Consider the following 23,463-nt stretch of genomic DNA (forward strand, 5'->3'; position numbering starts at 1 on the left):
ATGAGGTTGCGGGTTTGATCCCTGGCCTCGCTCAGGGGGTTAAGGATCCGGCGTTGCCATGAGCTGTGGTAGAGGTTGCAGACACAGCTGGGATCCTGCGTTGCTGTGGCTCTGGCGTAGGCCAGTGGCTACAGCTCCGGTTCAACCCCTAGCTTGGGAACCTCTATGTGCCTCGGGAGCAGCCCAAGAAAAGGCAAAAAGATTTTAAAAAAAAAAAAAAGATCATCATGGGAGTTCATGTTGTGCCTCAGCGGTATCGAAACCAACTGGTACTCAGTAGCATGTGGGTTCCATCCCTGGCCTCACTCAGTGGGTTAAGGATCCAGCATTGCCATGAGCTGCAGTGTAGGTCGCAGACACTGCTTGGATCTGGCATTGCTGTGGCTGTGGAATAGGCCGGCAGCTGTGGCTTCAATTCAGCCCCAAGCCTAAACTTCCACATGCCATGGATGCAGCCTTAAAAAGGAAAAAAATAAAAAAGATCATCATAATCAGATAGTATTTAGCCAAAGACCTATTCATTCATTCAACAGTATTTACTGTTAAGTGCTATTATGCAAAAATGTTGTAAAATGTTATAAAATTTTATGTTCTATAAAATATGAAATACCATAATGTTAATGCTACCCCAAACACGCACACAGAAATGGTAACTTTCAGAGAAAAAAATTCTATGCAGATTCCCAGTGGCTACTCACAGTCTGAAACTGGATGGTCTCCTCTTTGTTTGCCAGCTCTAATGCAAAAAAGGACTTATTGTGGGACATGTTAGCAATATCATGCCACCTAAAGAACAACAAATTGAAAACGGCAATGTGAGTGCTCATGTTTTTAATGCTATAGGAATGTATGCTAGTTTCCTTTCTGAACCTAATGTATAAGCTACTATTTGTTAATTATTTTAGAAACAAAACAGTTGCTTTAATCAGCTAGCATGCATTTTTTAATTGAAGTGACAAGAGCTAGTTGCAAAAAGTCAATACCTAGGAGTTCCCATCGTGGCGTGGCTGAAACAAATCCTACCAGGAACCATGACATTGTAGGTTCCATCCCTGGCCTCACTCAGTGGGTTAAGGATCCAGTGTTCCCATGAGCTGTGGTGTAGGTCACAGATGCAGCTCGGATCCCATGTTGCTGTGGCTGTGGTGTAGGCCAGCAGCTGTAGCTCCGATTCGACCCCTAGCCTGGGAACCTCCATATGCCATGGGTGTGGCCCTAAAAAGCAAAAAAAAAATTAAGAAATTGTTCAAAAAAGTCAATGCCTACATACTAAAATGAAGGCAGCATATTTAAAAATCTCAAGTCTATTTATCCTTATTTGCCAGACTAGTTTGATCAAAGATCCTGCCCTCAGCTGATTGCCAGTGCCTCCTTAATTCATTCAGTACACATTTTAAAGGGTACCCAGTATGATGATACCTGAAACTGTGTAGGACCTAGGACTCTAAGATCAGTAAGGGATTATGCTGCCCTTGAACGGACACAGCTAGAGGGTGAGGCTGAGAGAACATAGAAGGAAACAAATACTCCAGTTCTGCAGCGATACAGAGCAAAATAAGGCACAAAAGTAGAAGAGAGGTGCTCTGAAAAGCTGGTGAAGCAGGGTGAGGATACAATTCAAATGCTAGGAACCCAAAGAGTGAACGCTGGCTGTGTTCCCCAGGATTCAAATTCCGACCTTGAACTTTCTGACTGTACTTTATCATGTTCAGATGTTATCACATAACTATAATTTTGTGAAAGGGAAAAAGAGGTCGGGAAGGAAAAAAAATGTACCCCTCTTGATCCTTTTCCACTATATTAGATTTATTTAAATTAATTTAAATAAATAAAATTCACTTGCAGTAATTTGGTGTTTCATTGTTAAACCTAGAGAGTATTAGCGTCATAGTAAACAGGATAATTTTAGGGATCGGTGGGTTAAGGATCCGGCACTCTCAGTACTGTGGCTCAGGTTCCATCCCTGGCCCAGGTACTTCACATGCTGCAGACACAACCAAAAAAGAAAGAAAAAGAAAACCGTATGGGAGTTCCCATCCGGGCTCAGTGGTTAATGAATGACACCTAGCCTGGGAACTTCCATACGCTGCGGGTGTGGCCCTAAAAAAAAAAAAAGTAACTGAAATTTGCTTTGATATTGACATTTTAGGAATTTCGATAAAACAAGAATCAGAGAAAGGCCTAGATTTTCCACAAGAAATAGCCCTAGAAACAGAGCTCACATGAAAAATTCACATCAAAACAAAGAAGGGCCTCCCTATGATAAGAAAAGGGTCACATATTTTTAAGCATTTCATAGGCAGACCACCCTCAGAAGCACTATGTTCTGCAATGTGATTTTGGAGAAAGTATCTTAGAAAAAGAACCACTGCGTCAGGTGGTGTTTTACTCCAGAAAGGGCATGTTTCCATTTCCTAACGAGGCCTTGGGAGAGACTGGCTTGTGAGCGATGTAGCACAGGTACTAAAAAACATCACCAACAGGAGCCACAGAAAGATGTAAGAAAACTACCTGAATACCACAGGAGGCCTTCCATTCTTATGTTTCACAAAGATACCTTCGAGGCACGCTCCGATGGATATGTCGCTGCCCTGGCTGTCCTAAAAGGAGAGAGCAGAGAAACACTCGGGCAGCAGATGCCTAAGAACCATAACGACACCTCCTTCCTGCTCTGTGTGCCAGAGACACAGTATTCAGCAGACCAGTGCTGAAGGGGAAGAGCCTGTAAACAGGTACCACGAATAACACCTGGGCTCCTTAAGGAGTTCTATTTCGGGAACATTTCCAAAAACAAATTCCAAAACAGGAATGTGTTTTACTAGCAAATTTTGGTTATGGAATTCCTGTGGTAGCTCAGTGGATTAAGAACCCGACTAGCATCCATGAGGGTGCGGGTTCAATCCCTGGCCTCACTCAGTGGGTTTAGGATCTGGCGTTGCCGTGAGCTGTGGTGTAGGTTGCAGACACAGCTCGGATCCAGCATTGCTGTGGCTGTGGCATAGGCTGGTAGCCCTGGCTCCGAAATGACCCTTGACCTGGGAACTTCCATGTGCCATGGGTGTGGTCCTAAAAAGCAAACAAACAGACAATTTTGGTCACAAGGGCCTTGGCTTTCACATTTTCAGTAAAACTGAGATGACCTCTGGGGAGCCGGGTCCTGGGGCCATGCTCACCTTGGCAGGGTAGCTCTCTTCTCCGTAGCCATCCATTCTCTCTACCTCTTGCATGTAGAGCATTTCAGCATCAGGAGCGGTGAGCCCTCTGCAACCCCAAGAGAGGTCAGTCAGATCGTTCGCAAAACAAAAAAACTTCTCAAAAAAACCCCCATGTCAGTTTGGCATAAAACAGAAAACTATAAACATTTCCGGTGTCTAAGCATCTGTAATTAGTTATTTCAAGGCATCAGTATTTACGGAAGATCAAGTACATGCAAAAGCACTTGTGCTGAATGCTGAGGGTTAGTTATGCAAGATCCTATCCCTTGTACTTTAGGCAGGCGAGTGAAAACGTGGCAAATACAATATCTTCAGTGAAAGCTCAAATTCTTCCTAAACCACCAAAGTATGAGGCAACACTAGGCACTGTGTGTGCTAAATGCCACGTGGTCAGTGCTGGAAGGAAGGGTTAGAAGATGGAAATCCTTTTGCGCTCCGGTGACAGAATTACAAGGATGGGTGGGTAGGAAGGCAGTGGGGGTAAAGAGGGCACTCAACCGCAGGGACACTTGCCGCTCCAGCCTCATCTTCTGCTGCTCTCCCACACCGCGACCATCACAAACTCCACATTTCATGGACTACATACCATGTTCCCTCATAGCTCTGGGCTTTTGCACATGCTCATCCCACTTCCTGGTATACCTGTCACCCACCTGGGCATCTGGTCAATTCCCCAATACCCTTCAAGACTCAGCCTAAATTATCACTGCCCCTTTGTTACCTTCTGTGGTTGCCCCGAGTCGAAGTCAGACGCTCTTGCTCTGTGCAGACCCCAGCACATTCTATGGACACTTCATGAGTATTACACTTACTATTACAGTGGGCTGTCCTGTCCTATCCCTTAAGACTCCAAAGCCGGGAATACATCCTTTGATGGCAGGTCACTGTCCTGTTTATCCCTGTGCCACAGCATCTAGCATTCTCCCTCAAAGAGGAGAATAAGAACACTAACCTATCTTTTTTTTTCTTATTTTATCTATGAATTATTTTTTTAATTTTATAATGATTTTTATTTTTTTCTATTATAGCTGGTTTACAGTGTTCTGTCCGTTTTCTACTGTACAGCAGGTGACCCAGTCACACATACATGTATACATTCTTTTCTCTCATTATCATGCTCCACCATAGGTGACTAGATATAATTCCCAGTGCTATACAGCAGGATCGCATTGCTTATCCATTCCAAAGGCAATAGTTTGCACCTATTAACCCCAGAATCCCAGTCCATCCCACGCCTTCCCCCTCCCCCTTGGCAACCACAAATCTGTTCTTCAAGTCCATGAGTTTCTTTTCTGTGGAAAGGTTCATTTGTGCCGAATATTACATTCCAGATATAAGTGGAATCATATGGAACTAGAGACTCTCATACTAAGTAAGTCATAAAGACAAATACTAACCTATCTTTTAAAGAGATGCACAAACAAATGGATGAAAATAACAAAAGATAGAGGGATGTGTGCCTGAGGGGTTGATTATGCTGGAAATAAAAGGGGGGGGGTTCATTTGGTCAGCAGAAGGTAAAGCTGGAATGGCAGGATTTAACCAACTTGTTGGAAACCTTTAATCCCACGGGTAATGAACTCAGGCTAGTGGGAAGCAAGAAAAGAATCATGAACATGTTGAGGAGAAGAGGGGAGATGAGTTGAAAGTGATATTTTAGGAAGATTAATCTTTTGTGACTGTATGGGTTTGAGTAGGGACAGATCGAAGGCAAAAGGTTATTTTTAATGGGAAGGGATGATAGGTTATAATTAGACAGACCTGGGTTCAAATCCCACCTCTACCACATGTAACTTTGGGCAAGTTATTTAGTCTTTGTGAACTCGATTTTCCCAATCTGTAAGGAGATGAATAACATTTACCTTAAAGAGTGGTTATAAGAATTTCATGATACAAAGGACTTGGAACTGTGTGGTATTCAGTTTAGAGTAAGACCTAGCATTCTCTAGAAATGATTTTTTTCCTACAGACAGCACAGACAGATTCACTTTCAAAGACAGTCATTATCGGTCCAGAGGTGGGGTGGGGTGGTGGGGACCTGCATCACAAAAGAACACAAGTCTCCCTAATCTTACATTAATCTACACAGGACAAGATCACCTCCAAAACCTTTAATACGTGGGGTGAAGAACGGGCACCCTTCAGTGACTGGCTGCTCTCAACTTTCTCAGTATCGCCAATGACCCACCATGAATAATGAAAGAGTTAACATGGGTGAGAGCTGAGAAGAGCCCTTGGCATACAGTGAGAGCTCTGCAAAGGTGGGCTCCTTGTAACTGGCAGGAGTTGCAGCAATAGTAGTTAAGTTCCAAACTGAATGGTCAATGCATGGGTCAAATTCCAACAGGCATTAGTTCTACACTATTTCCATTCCTCAGAGGTACCTGTATTTCTGATGCAGTAAGGCCACTTTTTGGGTTGCTTCTTCCAATACTTTTTCATCTTGTAACCACTCCTGAAGAAAACATACTGCAGTTAAGGATGTAAATGAGTAACCCAAATTTCTTAGGAAGAGTTCATACTACTGACTGTTGTCACCAGCAGGCAAAACTAGGACTAGTATTCATATGTGGGAGCTTTGCTTAAGGATGTAATAATCATGAGCTTTCTAAGGAATTAAGTGGCTTCTGCTCAGGAGCCAAAGCACTTGTTCTGCCTTCTCAATTCATCCCAGAGAAAGTTTCAGACAAGTTTTTTCAGGTTAGCAAAATCCATCAGCCAGTTCTGAGCCCAGCACATACTAACGTCTTGTGCATTCCCTGGCTGGCCATGTTGCAGCTCAGGAGAACACACCACCTCCCGTGGCTATTCCAACACACAGTTTTCCTGTCCGTTCCATCGTTCCATCCGTAGCGGTTTAAAAAGTAGGAGGGGAGGCTCCTATTGTAGCTCAGCAGAAACAAACCCGACTAGTATCCATGAGTTCGCAGGTTCAATCCCTGGTCCTGCTCAGTGGTAAGGATCCGGCACTGCTGTGAGCTATGGTATAGATTATAGATGCCGCTCAGATCCCACATTGCTATGGCTGTGGTACAGACCGGCAGCTGCAGCTCTGATTCAGCCTCTAGCCTGGAAACTTCCATATGCTGCAAGTGCAGCCCTAAAAAGCAAAAAAAAAAAAAAAAAAAAAAAAAGTAGGAGGCAGTGTCTTTTTGTCATCTACTCCTTAAACTGCTGATGAGAAGCCAAATTCGTTTCAACATAACGTTATGAGGTTTCAAGCCTTCTTCAGTTAAAAGCAAAACCTCTGTGTGGTTCCGCAGAAGCTCTTTAGGCTCACATTCAAACACGAAATCAATTTCTCTGGCTGCAGCCCAGGGACCACAGACCCCTCTGTTTCTATGGGTTTACAAGGACCAGAAGACTACAACAGAGAAAGCATTTATACTTCAGATGTTTACAAGAGCGAACTGATTTTTTTAACTCTATTCCTATCTAGTAAGTCTACCACATGGACTTCACTTCAGGGATTATTAGGCGTATAGAAATATACTGTTTACAGAAAGCCCCAATGGCAAAAGAAATCTTACCACAGGAAGCAAGGCAAATTTCTGAAGAAAGTCCTGGGATTCATACTGATCAAAGTCACCAAAATCAGCTATATAAAATGACAAATAGTCACAGGTCAATTATGTTTAATTGGAAGCACAACATGCACAACTATATTTCAGTATGCAGTACAGAGATGGTTAGAAGTCAAATTTGCCTTACAGTTTATAAGGTGTGTGTATGTGTATATTGGCCACGCCTGTAGCATATGGAAGTTCCTGGGTCAGGGATCGAATCTAAGCCACAGCTGCAACCTGCACCACAGCTGTGACAATGCTGGATGCTTAACCCATGGTGCCACAGCAGGAACTCCTAAAGTGTATATATATTTTTTTGTTTTTATTTTTGTCTTTTTAGGGCCTCACCCACAGCATACAGAGGTTCCCAGGCTAGAGGTTGAATTGGAGCTGTAGCTGCTGGCCTACACCACATCATAGCAATGCAGGATCCGAGTCACATCTGTGACTTACACAACAGCTCATGGCAACACCAGATCCTTAACCCACTGAGAGAGGCCAGGGATTGAACCTGCATCTTCATGGATGCTAGTCAGATTCGTTTCCACTGGGCCATAACAGGAACTCCATAAAGTGTATATTTTTCAAATTTTTAAAAATTTTAGAAAACATTAATAAGGTAGATTCATGTGAGTTGACTTAGAAAAATGCCTTTTAATAATGTGCAAAAAAAGACAGAAACTATATAAATGATCTCAATTTTTGTCATTAAAAAACAAAACCTACCCTGTAATCATGTATGCTTACTTACACACAGAAAAACATCAGGAAGAAACCAAACCATTCAAAGTAGTGATTCCCTCTAGAGAATGGAATTATATCATCTGAGTATGTTACAGTAAGATGCATTTCCTTAGAAAAACTTAACTGGAGTTCCCATCATGGCGCAGTGGTTAACGAATCCGACTAGGAACCATGAGGTTGTGGGCTCGATTCCTGGCCTTGCTCAGTGGGTTAAGGATCCAGCATTGCTGTGAGCTGTGGTATAGGTTGCAGACGCAGCTCAGATCCCGCGTTGCTGTGGCTCTGGCGTAGGCCGGTGGCTACAGCTCCAACTGGACCCCTGGCCTGGGAACCTCCATGTGCCGCGGGAAGTGGCCCTAGAAAAAGCAAAAAGACAAAAAAAAAGAAAAAAAGAAAAACTAAACAGTTAAAAAAATTCAGCAAAAAGCGTATGAAAAACTAACTCTTAAAGCCAAAGATGGCACTTAAGAAGATTCAAAGTACCTTGCATTCAAAGTACACACTCCTTTGAATGCGGCTCCATGTGTATCAGGCATTTGCTTGTCTAGAAATATGTCTCCATGCCTGCTAATATCTGAATGCATTTTGTAATGATTCTGATTAAAATTCAACTCCCAAGATTAAATGCCAGTTATTACTGTAAATAATGCCCCATCAGTAATCATTCCTAAGTATATGACATACACATAGATTAGATATGTGAAAAATAACAAACAATTCAAAAATCCTTGCCAAATGCAAAACTATTGTGGTTAACAATGCTCTACAATCGAGGACAACTGTTTAAGACACCAAATAAACAATGTATGCTTAAAGTATTAAGAGAACGTAACCTCATCAACTCACTGGCTGATCTTTCTTTTGAAAACATAAGCCAGCAGCAGATCAAGTCCTTGAACTAGAGGAATATATAGCATGTTAAATGCTGTGTGTGCGTGTGTGTGTGTGTATTTTCTCTCTATTTTTGATCTGTTTGCTCTGCTGACATCTGATGACATGCCAAAGCTTCCAGAAGTCTCATATTTCATTGAGGTAATCCAAACTCATTTACTCCCCACAAGGAAGCCCTTTAGATAACAGAATAATATTTTACTAATATAGAAAACTGCTCTATAGTAGTTACTTTCTATAAAGTCAGTTACTTTATAAACCCCTTACTATTTTTAACATACATTTTAATCTGATAGATCTATTACATTATTAATTGCCATTATTTACCTTGAACAGCTAAACCTGCTAGCTGAATTGCTTGTTCTAATGTACAGGGAATGTTTCCTTCCAAGATATCTTTCTTCAGCTGAAGATAATACTGATACCTATTAAAAAAAAAAAAAAAGAGGACAATTTTTAAAAGTCAGTATCAGTATTACCTCCAAATTAAGACACAGTGCGCTTTAACATAATTTGGTGGAGGAGCATAAACTAACCAAAACCTTAAGATCAGATGGTTTCGGAGTTCCCGTCGTGGCACAGTGGTTAACGAATCCGACTAGGAACCATGAGGTTGCGGGTTCGATCCCTGGCCCTGCTCAGTGGGTTAACAATCCGGCGTTGCCTGTGAGCTGTGGTGTAGGTTGCAGACGTGACTCGGATCCCGCGTTGCTGTGGCTCAGGCGTAGGCCGGTGGCTACAGCTCCGATTCAACCCCTAGCCTGGGAACCTCCACATGCCGAGGGAGCGGCCCCAAAAATGGCAAAAAAAAAAAAAAAAAAGATCAGATGGTTTCAAAGAATGACAGGAATGTCTTTGACCTTATCTACACACACACACACACACACACACACACACCCAAACATACTATAATCAATTTACAGTCGCTGTAGTTATTTCAAAGTTACAAGCTACAATCATTTAGAAGACAGCTAGTCATCTGTCTTATGTCCTATAAAACAGTCTCTAAGTTTTGCCATTTTAGTTGGAGAAACAGAGAATCAATGGCCAATCTTTAAAAACTCTAATTAGTAACTTGCTGATGTAAGACTTTACTAACCCTGGAAAGTAAAGCCAGAAGAAAATGGTCCCTGATATTTTAGACCAGGCGTATATTAAGATATTGTTTGATGAAATACCAAAAAGAATAGCTGCTAAGATGCTTTCTCAATATTCTTGTAATGTGAGTTTATTTCTGTTTAGGCTTTCAATATATAGGGCACTAGTTACCAGCACAAGCTGTAGTCAAGCAGACCCAAGTTAAATTTCAGATCTTCAACTTAGCATTTTGCCTGAACTTGGGCAAAGCATAATCTGTGGGTTTAAATTATCACTAGTGGAGTTCCCGTCGTGGCACAGCAGTTAACAAACCTGACTAGTATTCATGAGGATGCAGGTTCAATTCCTGGCCTGCTCAGTGGGTTAAAGGATCCAGTGTTGCCTGCAGTGTAGGTCACAGACGTGGCTTAGATCCCGTGTTGCTGCGGCTGTGGTGTAGGCCAGCAGCTGCAGCTTCAACTCATCCCCTAGCCTGGGAACTTCTATACGCACCAGGTGTGGCCCTAAAGAGTCAATCAATCAATCAATAAACAAATTATCATTAGTAATATGAGGATACTACCACCCCTTCACAAGGCTGAACATATCAAGGAATATATGTAAAGCTCTTACTATAATACTACAAAATAATTTAACGAACATTTGTTATTACTATTAGCAGCCATCTACTTTCAGCCAGTCAGGGAATTCCCTCGTGATACAGCAGGTTAAGGACCCACTGTTGTTACTATAGCAGATTGGGTCACTGCTATGGCACTGGTTCAATCCCTGGCCAAAGAATTTCCACATGCTGTGGGCATGGCCAAAACAAAAAGTACTTCCAGCCAGTGAGCAGTATTTCATCGGTATCACTTGTCCATCTTAAAGCTCTACGGTGAAGATTTATTCTGCCTTTCATTTATTCACTTAGGTAATTTACTAGGGTCTGCTATACATCAAGCATTGTTCTAGATGCTTGGGATCCATTGTTGAAAGAAGGTCCACCAACTTTCCGCAGTATGGTCTACAGAACTATCTTGAATCCAGAATTTCTTCCAGGAGTTCCTATGGCTCAGCAATTAACAAACCCAACTAGTATCCATGAGGACATGGGTTCGATCCCTGGCCTCGCTCAAAAGGTTAAGAATCTGGCATGGCCATGTGTGGTGTAGGTCGAAGATGCAGCTCAGATCTGGCATTGCTATGGCTGTGGGGTGGGCCGGTGGCTACAACTCTGATTTGACCCCTAGCCTGGGAACCTCCATATGCCTCGGGTGCGGCCCTAAAAAAAAGAAAAAAAAAAAAAAAAAGACAGAATCTCTTCCAGGTTTGATGTCTGTTCAGCTACAGGTCACATCTGAATTCTGCCAAGAGCCCACCCCTTTAATCGCTTCAAAGATGTCTTTACATCATCTTCATTTCCTCTAGCTACCTTTGAGGTTTCCATTCTTTGTTACCGAAGAACCTGACCAAAACACCATCCATTGCAAGAAGAATTGAGATCCAGCTTTATCCCCTTCCACCTGCGGAACCCACAGATCCCCCTCAGCCCGCAACAGAAGGCTGGGAGCTCTGGGATCCTGTCAAAGAGGAAACCTTGAAACTTTCTACCAGGCAGTTTCTTTCAATCACCTACTTGAAGGTTGTGCATAAAGAAATATATCTACTGAACATGCTCTCCACATAGTCCACTCTAAATATTCTTGGTTCTTTCTGTACTTTTCTCACTGGAAAGTGGCACACCTGAACCACACTATCTTAGCCTTCAACAGAATTTTTTTATTTGCCTCATAGTACACTTTTGCTGTGATGAGAGTCGTTTCTTCCACATTTACTCATTGCTTGTTCAATGTCTTTTACATAAAATCCCCCCTGATAATGTCCTTCTAAATGATACACCAGGAAAATCTGTCAGGTGTGCAAACTGGTATGCTTCTCTTCCTCAGAAAATGAATGCTGGAGTTCCCACCGTGGCGCAGCGGAAACAAATCTGACTAGGAACCATGAGGTTGCGGGTTCGATCCCTGGCCCCGCTCAGTGGGTTGAGGATCTGGCATGGCCATGAGCTGTGGGGTAGGTCGCAGAGGTGGCTCGGATCTGGCATGGCTGTGGCTGTGGTGTAGGCAGCAGCTGCAACTCTGCTTAGACCCCTAGCCTGGGAACCTCCATATGCCGTGGGTGCAGCCCTAAAAAGACAAAAGACAAAAGACAAAAAAAAAAAAAAAGGAAAGAAAATGAATGCTGGAATTCAAAATATTCCTTCTTTCCCCCTGACTGCCATGAAGCTCAGAGCTAAAATCCAGGCATAACCTGAATGAACATTCCTCCATTACCCTCTTGGCCATTGTCTCCAACGTAAGAGCCCCCTTTTAATGATGAGGGGCTGGAGCTCAAATTATGTCACATGCTCAAACCCACAGCGTTGGCATCTGCATTCAGCCAGGCCCAAATGACTCCAAAGCTCATGTTCTTAACGGTCACAAATCAGTTATGGATTTTTCTAGTATTTTTATCATATTTTTTTTTTTTTTTTTAGTATTTCTATACTTTTGTCCACAGACTACAATGGTTGAGAGCAAGGATTCAGGAGCCAGCCTGAACTGAAATCCCAGTTCCACTGCCTAAGAGCAGTGTGCCCTTGGGCAAAAGAGTTGCCCTTTATGACTCTACTTTTCTTCATCCACGAAACTGAAATAACAACAATACCTATATTATAGGATTGATTGTGAGAATTAAGTGAATTAACAAGTGTAAAGTGCTTGGCCATAGTGGCAAACATACAGTAAGGAACAGAAGTGCTTCCTTTTATTATTATCTTTCATTGCATTGTCCCTAAAATTCTATTAGGGCCGTACCACGGCATATGGACATTCCCAGGCTAGGGGTTGAATCAGAGCTGCAGCTACCAGCCTATGCCACAGCCATAGCAACGAGGGATCCAAGCCGCATCTGCGACCTACACCACAGCTTATGGCAACACCAGATCCTTAACCCACTGAGCAAGGCCAGGGATTGAACCTGTGTCCTCATGGATACTAGTCGGGTTCGTCACCACTGAGCCACAACAGGAACTCCAAAAGTCAGCTCCTTTACCTTCCCTGTTCATGTTCCCCACATCCCGCCCCTAAGAGTCCAGGGCCTTAACTAAAGCATTTATTACCACAATACACTATAACTGTTTGACTTACGTGAACTGTCAGTTCCATCGGGCTGTGAGGAACTCCTCCAGAGTAAGGGTAAAGCATCTCCATTTGTACATTCACCTCCCACAGTAACCAATATAACTCTTACACACTGTATTATATCTTTAATAAAGGCTCAAATAAGGGAGTTCCCTTCATGGCTCAGTGATTAACAAATCCATCTAGGAACCATGAGGTTGCAGGTTCAATCCCTGGCCTCGCTCATGAGTTGTGGTATAGGTCACAGGCACGGCTCAGATCCCGAATTGCTGTGGCTCTGGCACAGGCCTGTGGCTACAGCTCAAATGAGACCCCTAGCCGGGAACCTCCATATGCCGTGGGTGCAGCCCCAGAAAAGACAAAAAAAAAAAAAAAAAGGTTTAAATAAATGAGTCAAGGTGGTCAGTTGCTGTTTTCTCCTCCTACCTATTTCTCTCTCCAGTATTTATATCTCAGATCTGTGTTACAGTCAGTGCATGCTTATCCCTACAACTGATCCTAGCTTCTTTGGTTTTCCATCTTCTTCCAATAATTAACTGTAAACTCAATACATAAAAAGAACATTCCACAAACACAGGGCAGTAGCAGGTTCTTTCAGTTTTTTTTTTTTTTTTTTCTTTTTAGGGCTGCGTCCATAGCATATGAAGATTCCCAGGCTAGGGTTCAAATTGAAGCTTTAGCTGCCGGCCTACACCACGACCACAGCAACGTGGGATCCAAGCCTCATCTGGGACCTACACCACAGCTTACGGCAAGGCCAGGGATTGAACCCACATCCTCATAGATACTAGTCAGGTTCGTTAACTGTTGAGCGACAACGGGAACTCAGTACCAAGTTCTTAATATCTGCAGGGCATTATGTTAAGGTTTTTTTTTTTCTGCTTTTTAGGGCCACAATTGCAGCATTTGAAAGTTCCCAGACTAGGGGTCAAACTGGAGTTGCAGCTGCTGGCCTACGCCACAGTCACAGCAATGCAGGATCTGAGGTGTGTCTGCAACCTACACCACAGCTCACAGTAACACCAGATTTTTAACCCACTGAGCGAGGCCAGAGATGGAACACACATCCTCATGGATACTAGTTGGGTTCGTAACCCAATGAGCCACAATGGGAACTCATGTGTTAAACACTTTTCGAAAGGCAAAGTTTAAAGAAAACATGGGTTTAAAAATCTAAGAAAAAGATAGGTACACAAATAACTATAGTGAAAGGCTGTGCCAACTGCCATCTTAACGTAAGTACAAGCAAATTCTAGAACAGCCTGGAGAGAGCAAAGCTCATTCCAGCCTGCAGGGGTCACAGAAGCTTTATAGAGGAGGTGCCTTTTGAACTAAAATTCAGATGAACAGGATTCCAGCACATAGATATGAAAGCAAGGTACAGGACACCAAAGTGAGAAGGCAGATAGCATGTTCAGGACACTGGAAGTAGTCCAGCTCGGCTCAAAACTGATGTTAAACGGGTCTAAATAAAGATAAGGGTAGTAGTGGATTTTGGAAAATATGAAAGGCAAGAATCCAAAATTTTATTCCTTGGCCTTTTTTTTTATCTTTAAGGAAAAAAAAAAAAAAAGAGGAGTTCCCATTGTGGTTCAGCAATAACAAACCTGACTAGTAACCATGAGGAAGCAGGTTCACCCTCCAGCCTCACTCAGTGGGTTAAGGATCTGGTGTTGCCGTGAGCTGTGGTGTAGGTCACAGATGCGGCTCAGATCTGGGATTGCTGTGGCTGTGGTGTACGCCAGCAGCTGTGGCTCTGATTCAATCCCTAGCCAGGGAACTTCCATAGACAGGGAGTATGGCCCTAAAATATAATTTTAAAAAAAAAAAAGTCTAAAAATATAAGGTTGGTGGTGGATTTTGAAGAATATAAAAGGCAGGCTCAAGAATCCAAGTTTTATTCCTTGGTTTTTTGCTTTATCTTTATGAAAAAAAAAAAATTTAGATCCTCTAGCCCACTCCTTGGTACCTTCTACCCTTTCTGCCTTTGTCCCTTTTAAGTGCACTTATTGCCCAAAGTTTTCTGATCTCAAACTCTCCACCTGTCCTTCTCCCCCCATCTGCGTATAGAATTCAGCTGCTGGTGTCACAACTAGAAGGACCCTTCTACACGCTTCCTTGAATAGATACAGACTTTGTGACTAATTTTTTTAAAATCTCCTTTCTCATGTCACTGTTACAAAGACAAGAAACAAATCAACAAAAAACATTAAAAAGTGATAGCACTACAAGAAGAGTTCGCCACCAGGGTAAAAACATCCTATTTCCCCTTAATCATTCCTTTGGGCCTTTCGAACCCATAATCCAAGCAACATGCAATAAAGCACTCTGACACATCCCATACCAGAACCTCCCCGTGACACTGCAGCTAAAAATGCGGGGCCAGAGGGCAAGGTTTAATTTGAACTCCTGACTTCAACCTTAGTTTCACTTTTTTAATCTCACTACATGTCCTAAAAACAGGCAGCACGATATTCCTTACCTGGTAATCTCCTGCTGCAGCTGTGAAACTGAAGGCACATAAAACACGACTCCAAAATAGACAGTAGGTTCCAATGCATATTTATCCAGCTGCTTCTTGAGAGGTTTTTCCAAATCCACCCACCGGCGCTGGTTTTGCTTGTTGTAGTACCAGAGGCTGAAGTAAGTGATCTGGAAAGAGGGGGAGTCACTGAAGGAGACAGAAACGTACAAAAGGATTTCTGTACATTAATTGCTCTAATCCAGGACCTGGGACCAAGGGACCACAGGCTTCTATCGCTTCTCTTCTCAGAAAAGGACCACAGCAAAACCTGACAGGGGAAAAAGAGAGGCAAGACCTATCTCTATGTAGATACTCATCCAGGAAACAGAGGTGAAAAGTCAGTTATGCTTGAAGACTATTTCTTGAACTCTGCACAGAAAATGTCCAGACATCAGAATGAAGCAGGTGCTACACCATTTCACGTAAGTTCAACCACAACAAAAATACTGAAAAAAAATAAGGTTTTAAATTATCAAAATACTAAATTTATCATAATTAATAGTTTATAAAAAGCATAACTGGGCTTCTACCTAGTTGAAATCTGACAAGATAGTAGGTGTTTTTTTGCTGTTGTTATTTTTTACTTTTTTAGGGCTGCGCATGCAGCATATGGAAGTTACCAGACCAGGGTCAAACTGGAGTTGCAGCTGCTGGCCTACGCCACAGTCACAGCAATGCCAGATCCGAGCCGTGTCTGCGACCTACACCACAGCTCACAGCAACGCCGGATCCTTAAGCTGCTAAGCAAGACCAGGGACTGAACCTGCATCCTCATGGATACTAATCAGGTTGGTTATCCACTGAGCCACCATGGGAACTCCCCTGACTAGACAGTGTTAATCCAACTTTTCACAACGCTCAAGTGTGGTTTCTATAAATGATTTCTATAAAAATTATTTCATGTAAATACTGTAAATTCTAATAATAAAGATACAACCGCAACTCTCTTCATCCTCCAAAGTGCATTAGGTGCAAATTTAAAGCAACTGTAATAATGGGAGTTCCTGTCGTGGCTCAGCAGAAACGAATCTGACTAGTAAGTATCCATGAGGACACAGGTTCAATCCCTGGCCTCGCTCAGTGGGTTAAGGATCCGGCGTTGCTGTGAAACTGAAGGCACATAAGGTCACAGATGTGGCTCGGATCCCATGTTACTGTGGCTGTGGTGTAGGCTGATGGCTACAGCTCTGATTCAACCCGTAGCCTGGGAACTTTCATGTGCCGTGGGTGTGACCCTAAAAAAAAAGACCAAAAAAAAATTTTTTTAATAAATTAATAAAGCAACTATAATGCTAATGCAGGTAAATACATCCACCCACCCACCCCACCCCCAAACACACACAAGAAAAGCTATACCTAAAGCAGTAAAATAACTTGTGTCTTACTAAGAAGTTTAAGAAAAACGCCCAAATATTAGCATTCAGATTCCAGCTGCTGTGTAATGAAACTGTTCAGGTAAATCAGTCCTAACCTTTGACATGGTCAACCTGAAAGGGTGCTCATGCACTTAGGGGTTGAAATGAAAGCCCCAGGCCACGGCTAATATTTACCTCAAGATTAATTTACAGATCAAGGCAACTAGAAAAATCACTGCTTTGTTTGAGGCTCTACAGGAATACTGTGGAAAAGAACTTCCTACAAGGTGACTGTTCTGTATCTGCACGCTCCAGAACAGCAGCCACTAGCCACATGTGGCTGCTGGGCACTTGAAATGCGGCCAGTGCAGCTGAGGAACTAAATTTATAATGTTACTAAATTTACAATTTTACTTGACTTGAATAGCTGTAAACATCTAAGGGCCACTGTATTGAATAATACAGCTTAGGAGCAACAATAAAATGAGGAACAATGATACTAAGTCTTTAACCTATAATCCTCAGTCAAAAAGTGAGTTTTTTTGTTTGTTGGTTTGGGTTTTTTGGCTTTGGGTTTTGTTTCATTTTGTTTTCTTTGGCCTCGCCCACAGAATGCAGAAATTCTCCAAGGATTGAACCAGAGCTACAGCAGTGATATGAGCCACAGCAGCGACAACACTGGATCCTTAACTACTAGGCCACCAGGGAACTCCAAAAAATGAGTTTTTAATTTACAGAGAGAAAGAGTAATTATATAAACATGTCCTCAATATTAATTTCATCTTACAATTTTTTCTTTATTTTATTTTATTCTACTTATTTATTTAAGGTCTTTTTATCTTTTTTTTATTTTTTTAGGGTCACACCTGCAACATATAGAGGTTTCCAGGCTAGGGGTCAAATCGGAGCTACAGCTGCCAGCCTATAGCACAACCACAGCAACACTGGATCCTTAACCCACTGAGCGAGGCCAGGGATTGAACCCATGTCCCCATGGATGCTAGTCAGGATTGCTAACCGCTGAGCCACATCGGGAACTCCCATCTTAGAATTTTTTACAAGGGAAGAACCATACCTTTAAAACGAGTCTACTAAAAAAAATAAAATAAAATAAAACGAGTCTACTAATCAAATAAACTCAACAAGAGCGAACAATGTATCCACGTTCCCTTTATATCCAAACAACTAGAATAGTGCAGGAATTCAGTGAATTTTGAACGAAAGAATGAATATTCCTTCACTTCTACGTTGTCACCCAAGTCATCACATACAAATGGAATATTCTAAACATGTACTATGTACCAGATTCTCTTCCAAGATTAAATCAATATCATATATTAAATCACCAGCAATACCTTATCAGATAGATATTCGTTGTGTGTGTTAAAAACTCTAAAACCGGTGTTTCTCCAAGTGCTGTCTTTGGACCACCTCTAGCAGAATTACCGGGACAGCAGTGAGCCCTACAGAGCTATTAAATTCTCAAGTAATTCTTCTGTTAAAGTCTGAAAACCACTACACTAAACCACACGGCCCCCCTCCAATGTTATGCAGAAAATAACTCCTAGGAGCAATCTATCCTTGAAAAGCCACATGGAAATCAAATTTTTGAAAATCCAAACACACCTGAACACAGCAGAAAGTATCAGTCCTATTGCTAATTATTTTCTGTAACTCTGATCATGTCTATAAATTACATGTCATCTGTAAGGAAAGAATAGTAGCACCTTTTTAGAAAACAGGTACTATTCCTATTTCTTCTTTCTTTTGAATGGCAACTTATAGAAAAGAAAAATCTGGTAACAGAAAGAAGACACTGATTAAAGTCCAAAGTCCTGCGATTAATTTCCAATGCTTGCTAGCTAGGAAGTGGAAAAGTCAATCAGTCCTATTCAGTTTTCTCAAGTGTAAAATAAGGTAGTACTTCCTTCACAGCTCCCGCATGAGATCCAAATGCAAAGCATATATGAATGCATTTGGCCACTGGAAAAGCTGGTTTTTTTGTTTTTGTTTTTGTTTTTTTTTTGTCTTTTTGATATTTCTTTGGGCTGCTCCCACGGCATATGGAGGTTCCCAGGCTAGGGGTCTAATCGGAGCTGTAGCCACCGGCCTATGTCAGAGCCACAGCAATGCCAGATCCAAACTGCGTCTGCAACCTACACCACAGCTCACAGCAACGCCGGATTGTTAACCCACTGAGCAAGGCCAGGGATCGAACCCGCAACCTCATGGTTCCTAGTCGGATTCGTTAACCACTGAGCCACAACAGGAACTCCGGAAACCATTATTTTTTTAAAGATTATTTAGTTTCACCCACTCTCCTAAATACTAAAAAAAAAACAAAAACAAAAACAAAGACTGAAAAAAAAAAACTTTTCTAATTACATTTATTTGGATTGATTTACAGCACATTTCTGTTAACTGTATTTATGTGTTATGTTCTACCTGAGCAGTGGACTGTGTGTACTATGTTTGATCTATAACACGTACCACTGCTATGCATTAAATTCTACAAATATTTACTTTTTGCCATAAATATAGAATATTGTGCTTCCCCCCTCCCCAAGATTGGGCATTCTTTAGGAATCTAAAGCTGTTTTGGGAGTTCCTGTCGTGGCTCAGTGGTTAACGAATCCGACTAGGAACCATGAGGTTGCGGGTTCGGTCCCTGCCCTTGCTCAGTGGGTTAAGGATCCGGCGTTGCCATGAGCTGTGGTGTAGGTTGCAGACGCGGCTCGGATCAGGCATTGCTGTGACTACGGCGTAGGCCGGAGGCTACAGGTCTGATTCGACCCCTAGCCTGGGAACCTCCATATGCCTCGGGAGCGGCCCAAGAAATAGCAAAAAAATATATAAATTAATTTTAAAAAAATAAAGCTGTTTTGGTTATAATGATATACCACTTTTAACCAAAATCAAAAGGTCTTAAAAATACTCTCTTTTTTTTGTCTTTTCTAGGACCACACTGGCAGCATATGGAGGTTCCCAGGTTAGGGGTCTAATTGGCGCTGCTGCTGCTGGCCTGGGCCAGAGCCACAGCAATGTCAGATCAGAACCTCATCTTCAATCTACACCACAGCTCACAGCAAGGCCAGATCCTCAACCCACTAAGCGAGGCCAGGGATCAAACCCACAGCCTCATGGTTCCTAGTCAGATTCTTTTCCACTGTGCCACAACGGGAACTCCAAGAAACAAACTCTTAAAATATACTGTTTATTTATTTTAGAGATGCACTTATTAAGCCACATATGGATAGAAAATCAAAAACAAATACATTTGTGAAACTGTATCATAATTAGTTTTTACAAATCATACGCCTCAAAGGAGTAGCAAGAACTTTAACTGTGCAAACAGCTGAATACAGATTTAACAAGTCATTTGCTGATTAACTATTTTAGATGTAGGAGAGTTTAAAATTTTAGACATTTAAACATTAACTCATTTTATATTGTAGTAAAGTATCTGGCATTTGCCCTTGTATTCAAGCCCTATCCTAAGGAGCAGTTAAGGCTAGCCAAAACAAAGTTTATATCTTGTAAAATACTTCCAAGGAGATATTATATTTCTAAAATTGCTGCTAAAAATGTTTACATACATATAGATAATTATAATAATCTAATTCTTAGATTCAATGCTTAGAATTTCCACACATACAAAAAAAAAACAAAAAACAAACATTGCTGTGGCTCTGGAGTAGGCTGGAAGCTATAGCTCCAATTAGACCCTAGCCTGGGAAATCTCCATATGCTGTGGGAAGCAGCCCTAGAAAAGGCAAAAAGACAAAAAAAAAAACTTTTTTAATTTTAAAAAATAGGGAGTTCCCGTTGTGGCTCAGTGGTTAACGAATCTGACTAAGAACCATGAGGTTACAGGTTCGATCCCTGACCTCGCTCAGTGGGTTGAGGATCCGGCATTGCCGGATGTGACATGGTAAAGGTCACATGTGCCGTGGGTGTAGCCCTAAAAAGCCAAAATATATATATATATATATATATATATATATATATATATATATACACACACACATATATACACACATATATACACACATATATACATATATATACATACACACACACACACACACACATATGTATATATTTCCTTTCTCATTCTATAAGGCAGCATTATCCTGATATCATTATCCGGATATCCTGATATCCTCTATATATAGAGAGAGAGACATACTGGTAAAAGGAGAAACATTTAGACCAATAATATGATATAAAATTTAGTCCAGAAATAAACCCATGCATCTCTGATCAATTTATTTTCAAGAGCACCAAGACAATTCAGTGGAGAAAAAACAGTCTCCTCAACAAATAGTTCTGAGACAACTGAAGACCACAATCACCAGAATGAAATTAGATACTGACCTAATAATACTATATACAAAAATTAACTCAAACTGGATCAATAACCTAAGTATTAACAAATAAGCCACAAAACTCTTTAGAAGAAAATGCAGGAGTAAATCTTTGTGACCTTGAATTTGGGCATAGATTTTTTTTTTTTTAATTTTATGGCTGCACCTATGGCATATGGAAATTCCCAGGCCAGGCATTTACTCTAAGCCCCAGCTGTGACCTGCACAGCAGCTGTGGCAACGGTGGATCCTTTATGCCCCTGCACCAGGCTGGGGATCAAACCTGCACCTCTGCAGCAACTCAAGCCACTGCAATCAGATTCTTAACCCACTATGCCACAGTGGGAACTTCTGGAAATACACTCTTAGATATAATATCAAAACTATGAGCCACAAAGGAAAAAACAGATAAATATGACTTCATCAAAATTTAAAACTGCAACAAAAGACCAATCAAGAAAGCAAAAAGGAGTTCCTGTTGTGGTACAGCAGAAACAAATCCAACTAATACCCATGCAGATGTCGGTTCAATCCCTGGCCTCACTCAGTGGGTTAAGAATTGGCATTTCCAGGAGTTCCCGTCGTGGTGCAGTGGTTAACGAATCCGACTGGGAACCATGAGGTTGCGGGTTCGGTCCCTCCCCTTGCTCAGTGGGTTAACGATCTGACGTTGCTGTGAGCTGTGGTGTAGGTTGCAGATGCGGCTCGGATCCCGTGTTGCTGTGGCTCTGGCGTAGGTCGGTGTCAGCAGCTCCGATTCGACCCCTAGCCTGGGAACCTCCATATGCCGCGGGAGCAGCCCAAAGAAATAGCAAAAAGACAAAAAAAAAAAACAAAAACAAAAACAAAAACAAAAAAAAAAAAAAAAAACCTTGGAAGAATATAGTCCAAAATAAAAAAAATATTTAAAAAAAATATATAAAAAAAAAAGAATTGGCATTTCCCATGAGCTACGGTATAATTTGCAGACGAGGCTCAGATCTGGAATGGCTGTGGCTGTGGCTGGCAGCTGTAGCTCCAATTCAACCCCTTCCATGTGCCATGGGTGTGGATCTAAAAACCAACCCCCCCCCCCAAAAAAAAAGAAAGGAAAGAAAGCAAAAAGACAACCTATAGAATGGGAGAAAATATTTGCAATCATATTTGTGAATTACATATTCGAAAGGGTCTAGTAATGGAGAGTAATAAGAAATAATATTAAAGAACTCGTGGAGTTCCTGTCGTGGCACAGTGGTTAACGAATCCGACTAGGAACCATGAGGTTGCGGGTTCGGTCCCTGCCCTTGCTCAGTGGATTAACGATCCGGCGTTGCCCTGACCTGTGGTGTAGGTTGCAGACACGGCTTGGATCCTGCGTTGCTGTGGCTCTGGCATAGGCTGGTGACTACGGCTCCTAATGGACTCCTAGACTAGGAATCTCCATATGCCGCAGGAGCGGCCCAAGAAATAGCAAAAAGACAAAAAAAAAAAAAAAAAAAAAAACTGGCACAACCCAATTTAAAAAAAAAAAGGCAAAGGAGGAGTTCCCATTGTGGCTCAGCAGTATAGATACCCAACTGGTACCCATGAGGACACAGGTTCAATACCTGGCCTTGCTCACCACAGCGTTGCCGTGAGCTGTGGTGTAGGTCAAAGAAGAGGTTCAGATCCAGCGTTTCTGTGGCTGTGGTGTAGGCCAGCAGCTACAGATCTGATTCAACCCCTAGCCTGGGAACTTCTATATGCCATGGGTATGGCCCTAAAAAAAAAAAAAAAAAAAAAAAAAAAAAGGCAAAAAATTAAATAAATAAAAATAGGCAAAGGATTTGAATAGATATTTCTCCAAAAACCATATACAAATGGCCAAGAAACACATGAAAAGATGCTCAAACACCACTAGATATATGCAATTCAGAACTACAATGATACCCATCAGGATGGTCATAATTTAAAATAAAAAATAAGTGTTGCTGAGGAATCAGAAAAATTGGAGCCCTTGTACACTGCTGGTAGGAATGTAAAATGGTTCAGCTGCTATGGAAAACAGTGTGCTAAATCTTTAACATATAATTACCATATGACAGCAATTCCACTCCTACATATTTTCCTCAAAGAACTAAAAGCAGGTACTCAATGAAAGTTCCTTTGTGGCACAGCAGGTTAAGGATCTGGCATTGCTCTCACTGTAGCACAGGTTGCAACTGTGGTTCAGGTTTGATCCCTGGTATGGGAACTTTGACATGCCACAAGCACAGCTAAAAAATAAAAATAAATAGGGGAGTTCCCGTCGGGGCTCAGTGGTTAACTAATCCAACCAGGAACCATGAGGTTTCAGGTTCCATCCCTGGCCTTGCTCAGTGGGTTGAGAATCCGGCATTGCCATAAGCTGTGATATAGATTGCAGATGCAGCTCGGATCCCAAGTTGCTGTGGCTCTGGCATAGGCTGGCAGCTACAGCTCCAATTGGACCCCTAGCCTGGGAACCTCCATATGCCACGGGTGCAGCCCTAAAAGGCAAAAAAAAAAAAAAAAAAACAAAAAAAAAATGAAACTAGGTAGGGAT

At 41.8% G+C, this 23,463-nt stretch overlaps 1 protein-coding gene across 3 annotated transcripts in view; it reads right to left on the reverse strand.

Annotated features, from left to right (window-relative positions):
- PTPN21 (protein tyrosine phosphatase non-receptor type 21) overlaps positions 1-23,463 on the reverse strand; it is an 82,190-nt gene that overhangs the window by 32,263 nt on the left and 26,464 nt on the right. For all 3 annotated transcript variants that reach the window (XR_014811262.1, XM_003356769.5, XM_084969976.1), the window contains exons 3-9: positions 15,158-15,327; positions 8,744-8,841; positions 6,746-6,813; positions 5,600-5,670; positions 3,174-3,261; positions 2,512-2,600; positions 699-786 (exon numbers count right to left, since the gene is read on the reverse strand). Coding sequence is in view for 2 of the 3 variants with exons in the window: in XM_003356769.5 (XP_003356817.3) it covers positions 699-786; positions 2,512-2,600; positions 3,174-3,261; positions 5,600-5,670; positions 6,746-6,813; positions 8,744-8,841; positions 15,158-15,327 (672 nt within the window). In the remaining variant the exon portion in view is untranslated. The remainder of the gene's footprint in view (positions 1-698; positions 787-2,511; positions 2,601-3,173; positions 3,262-5,599; positions 5,671-6,745; positions 6,814-8,743; positions 8,842-15,157; positions 15,328-23,463) is intronic.

Source organism: Sus scrofa, chromosome 7 (genome assembly GCF_054392235.1).
Source record: "Sus scrofa isolate SSC_HxYL_T2T_F1_AM1 chromosome 7, Sscrofa_HxYL_maternal_Yorkshire_Landrace_v2.0, whole genome shotgun sequence".
In the NCBI taxonomy this organism is placed as follows: Eukaryota; Metazoa; Chordata; class Mammalia; order Artiodactyla; family Suidae; genus Sus; species Sus scrofa.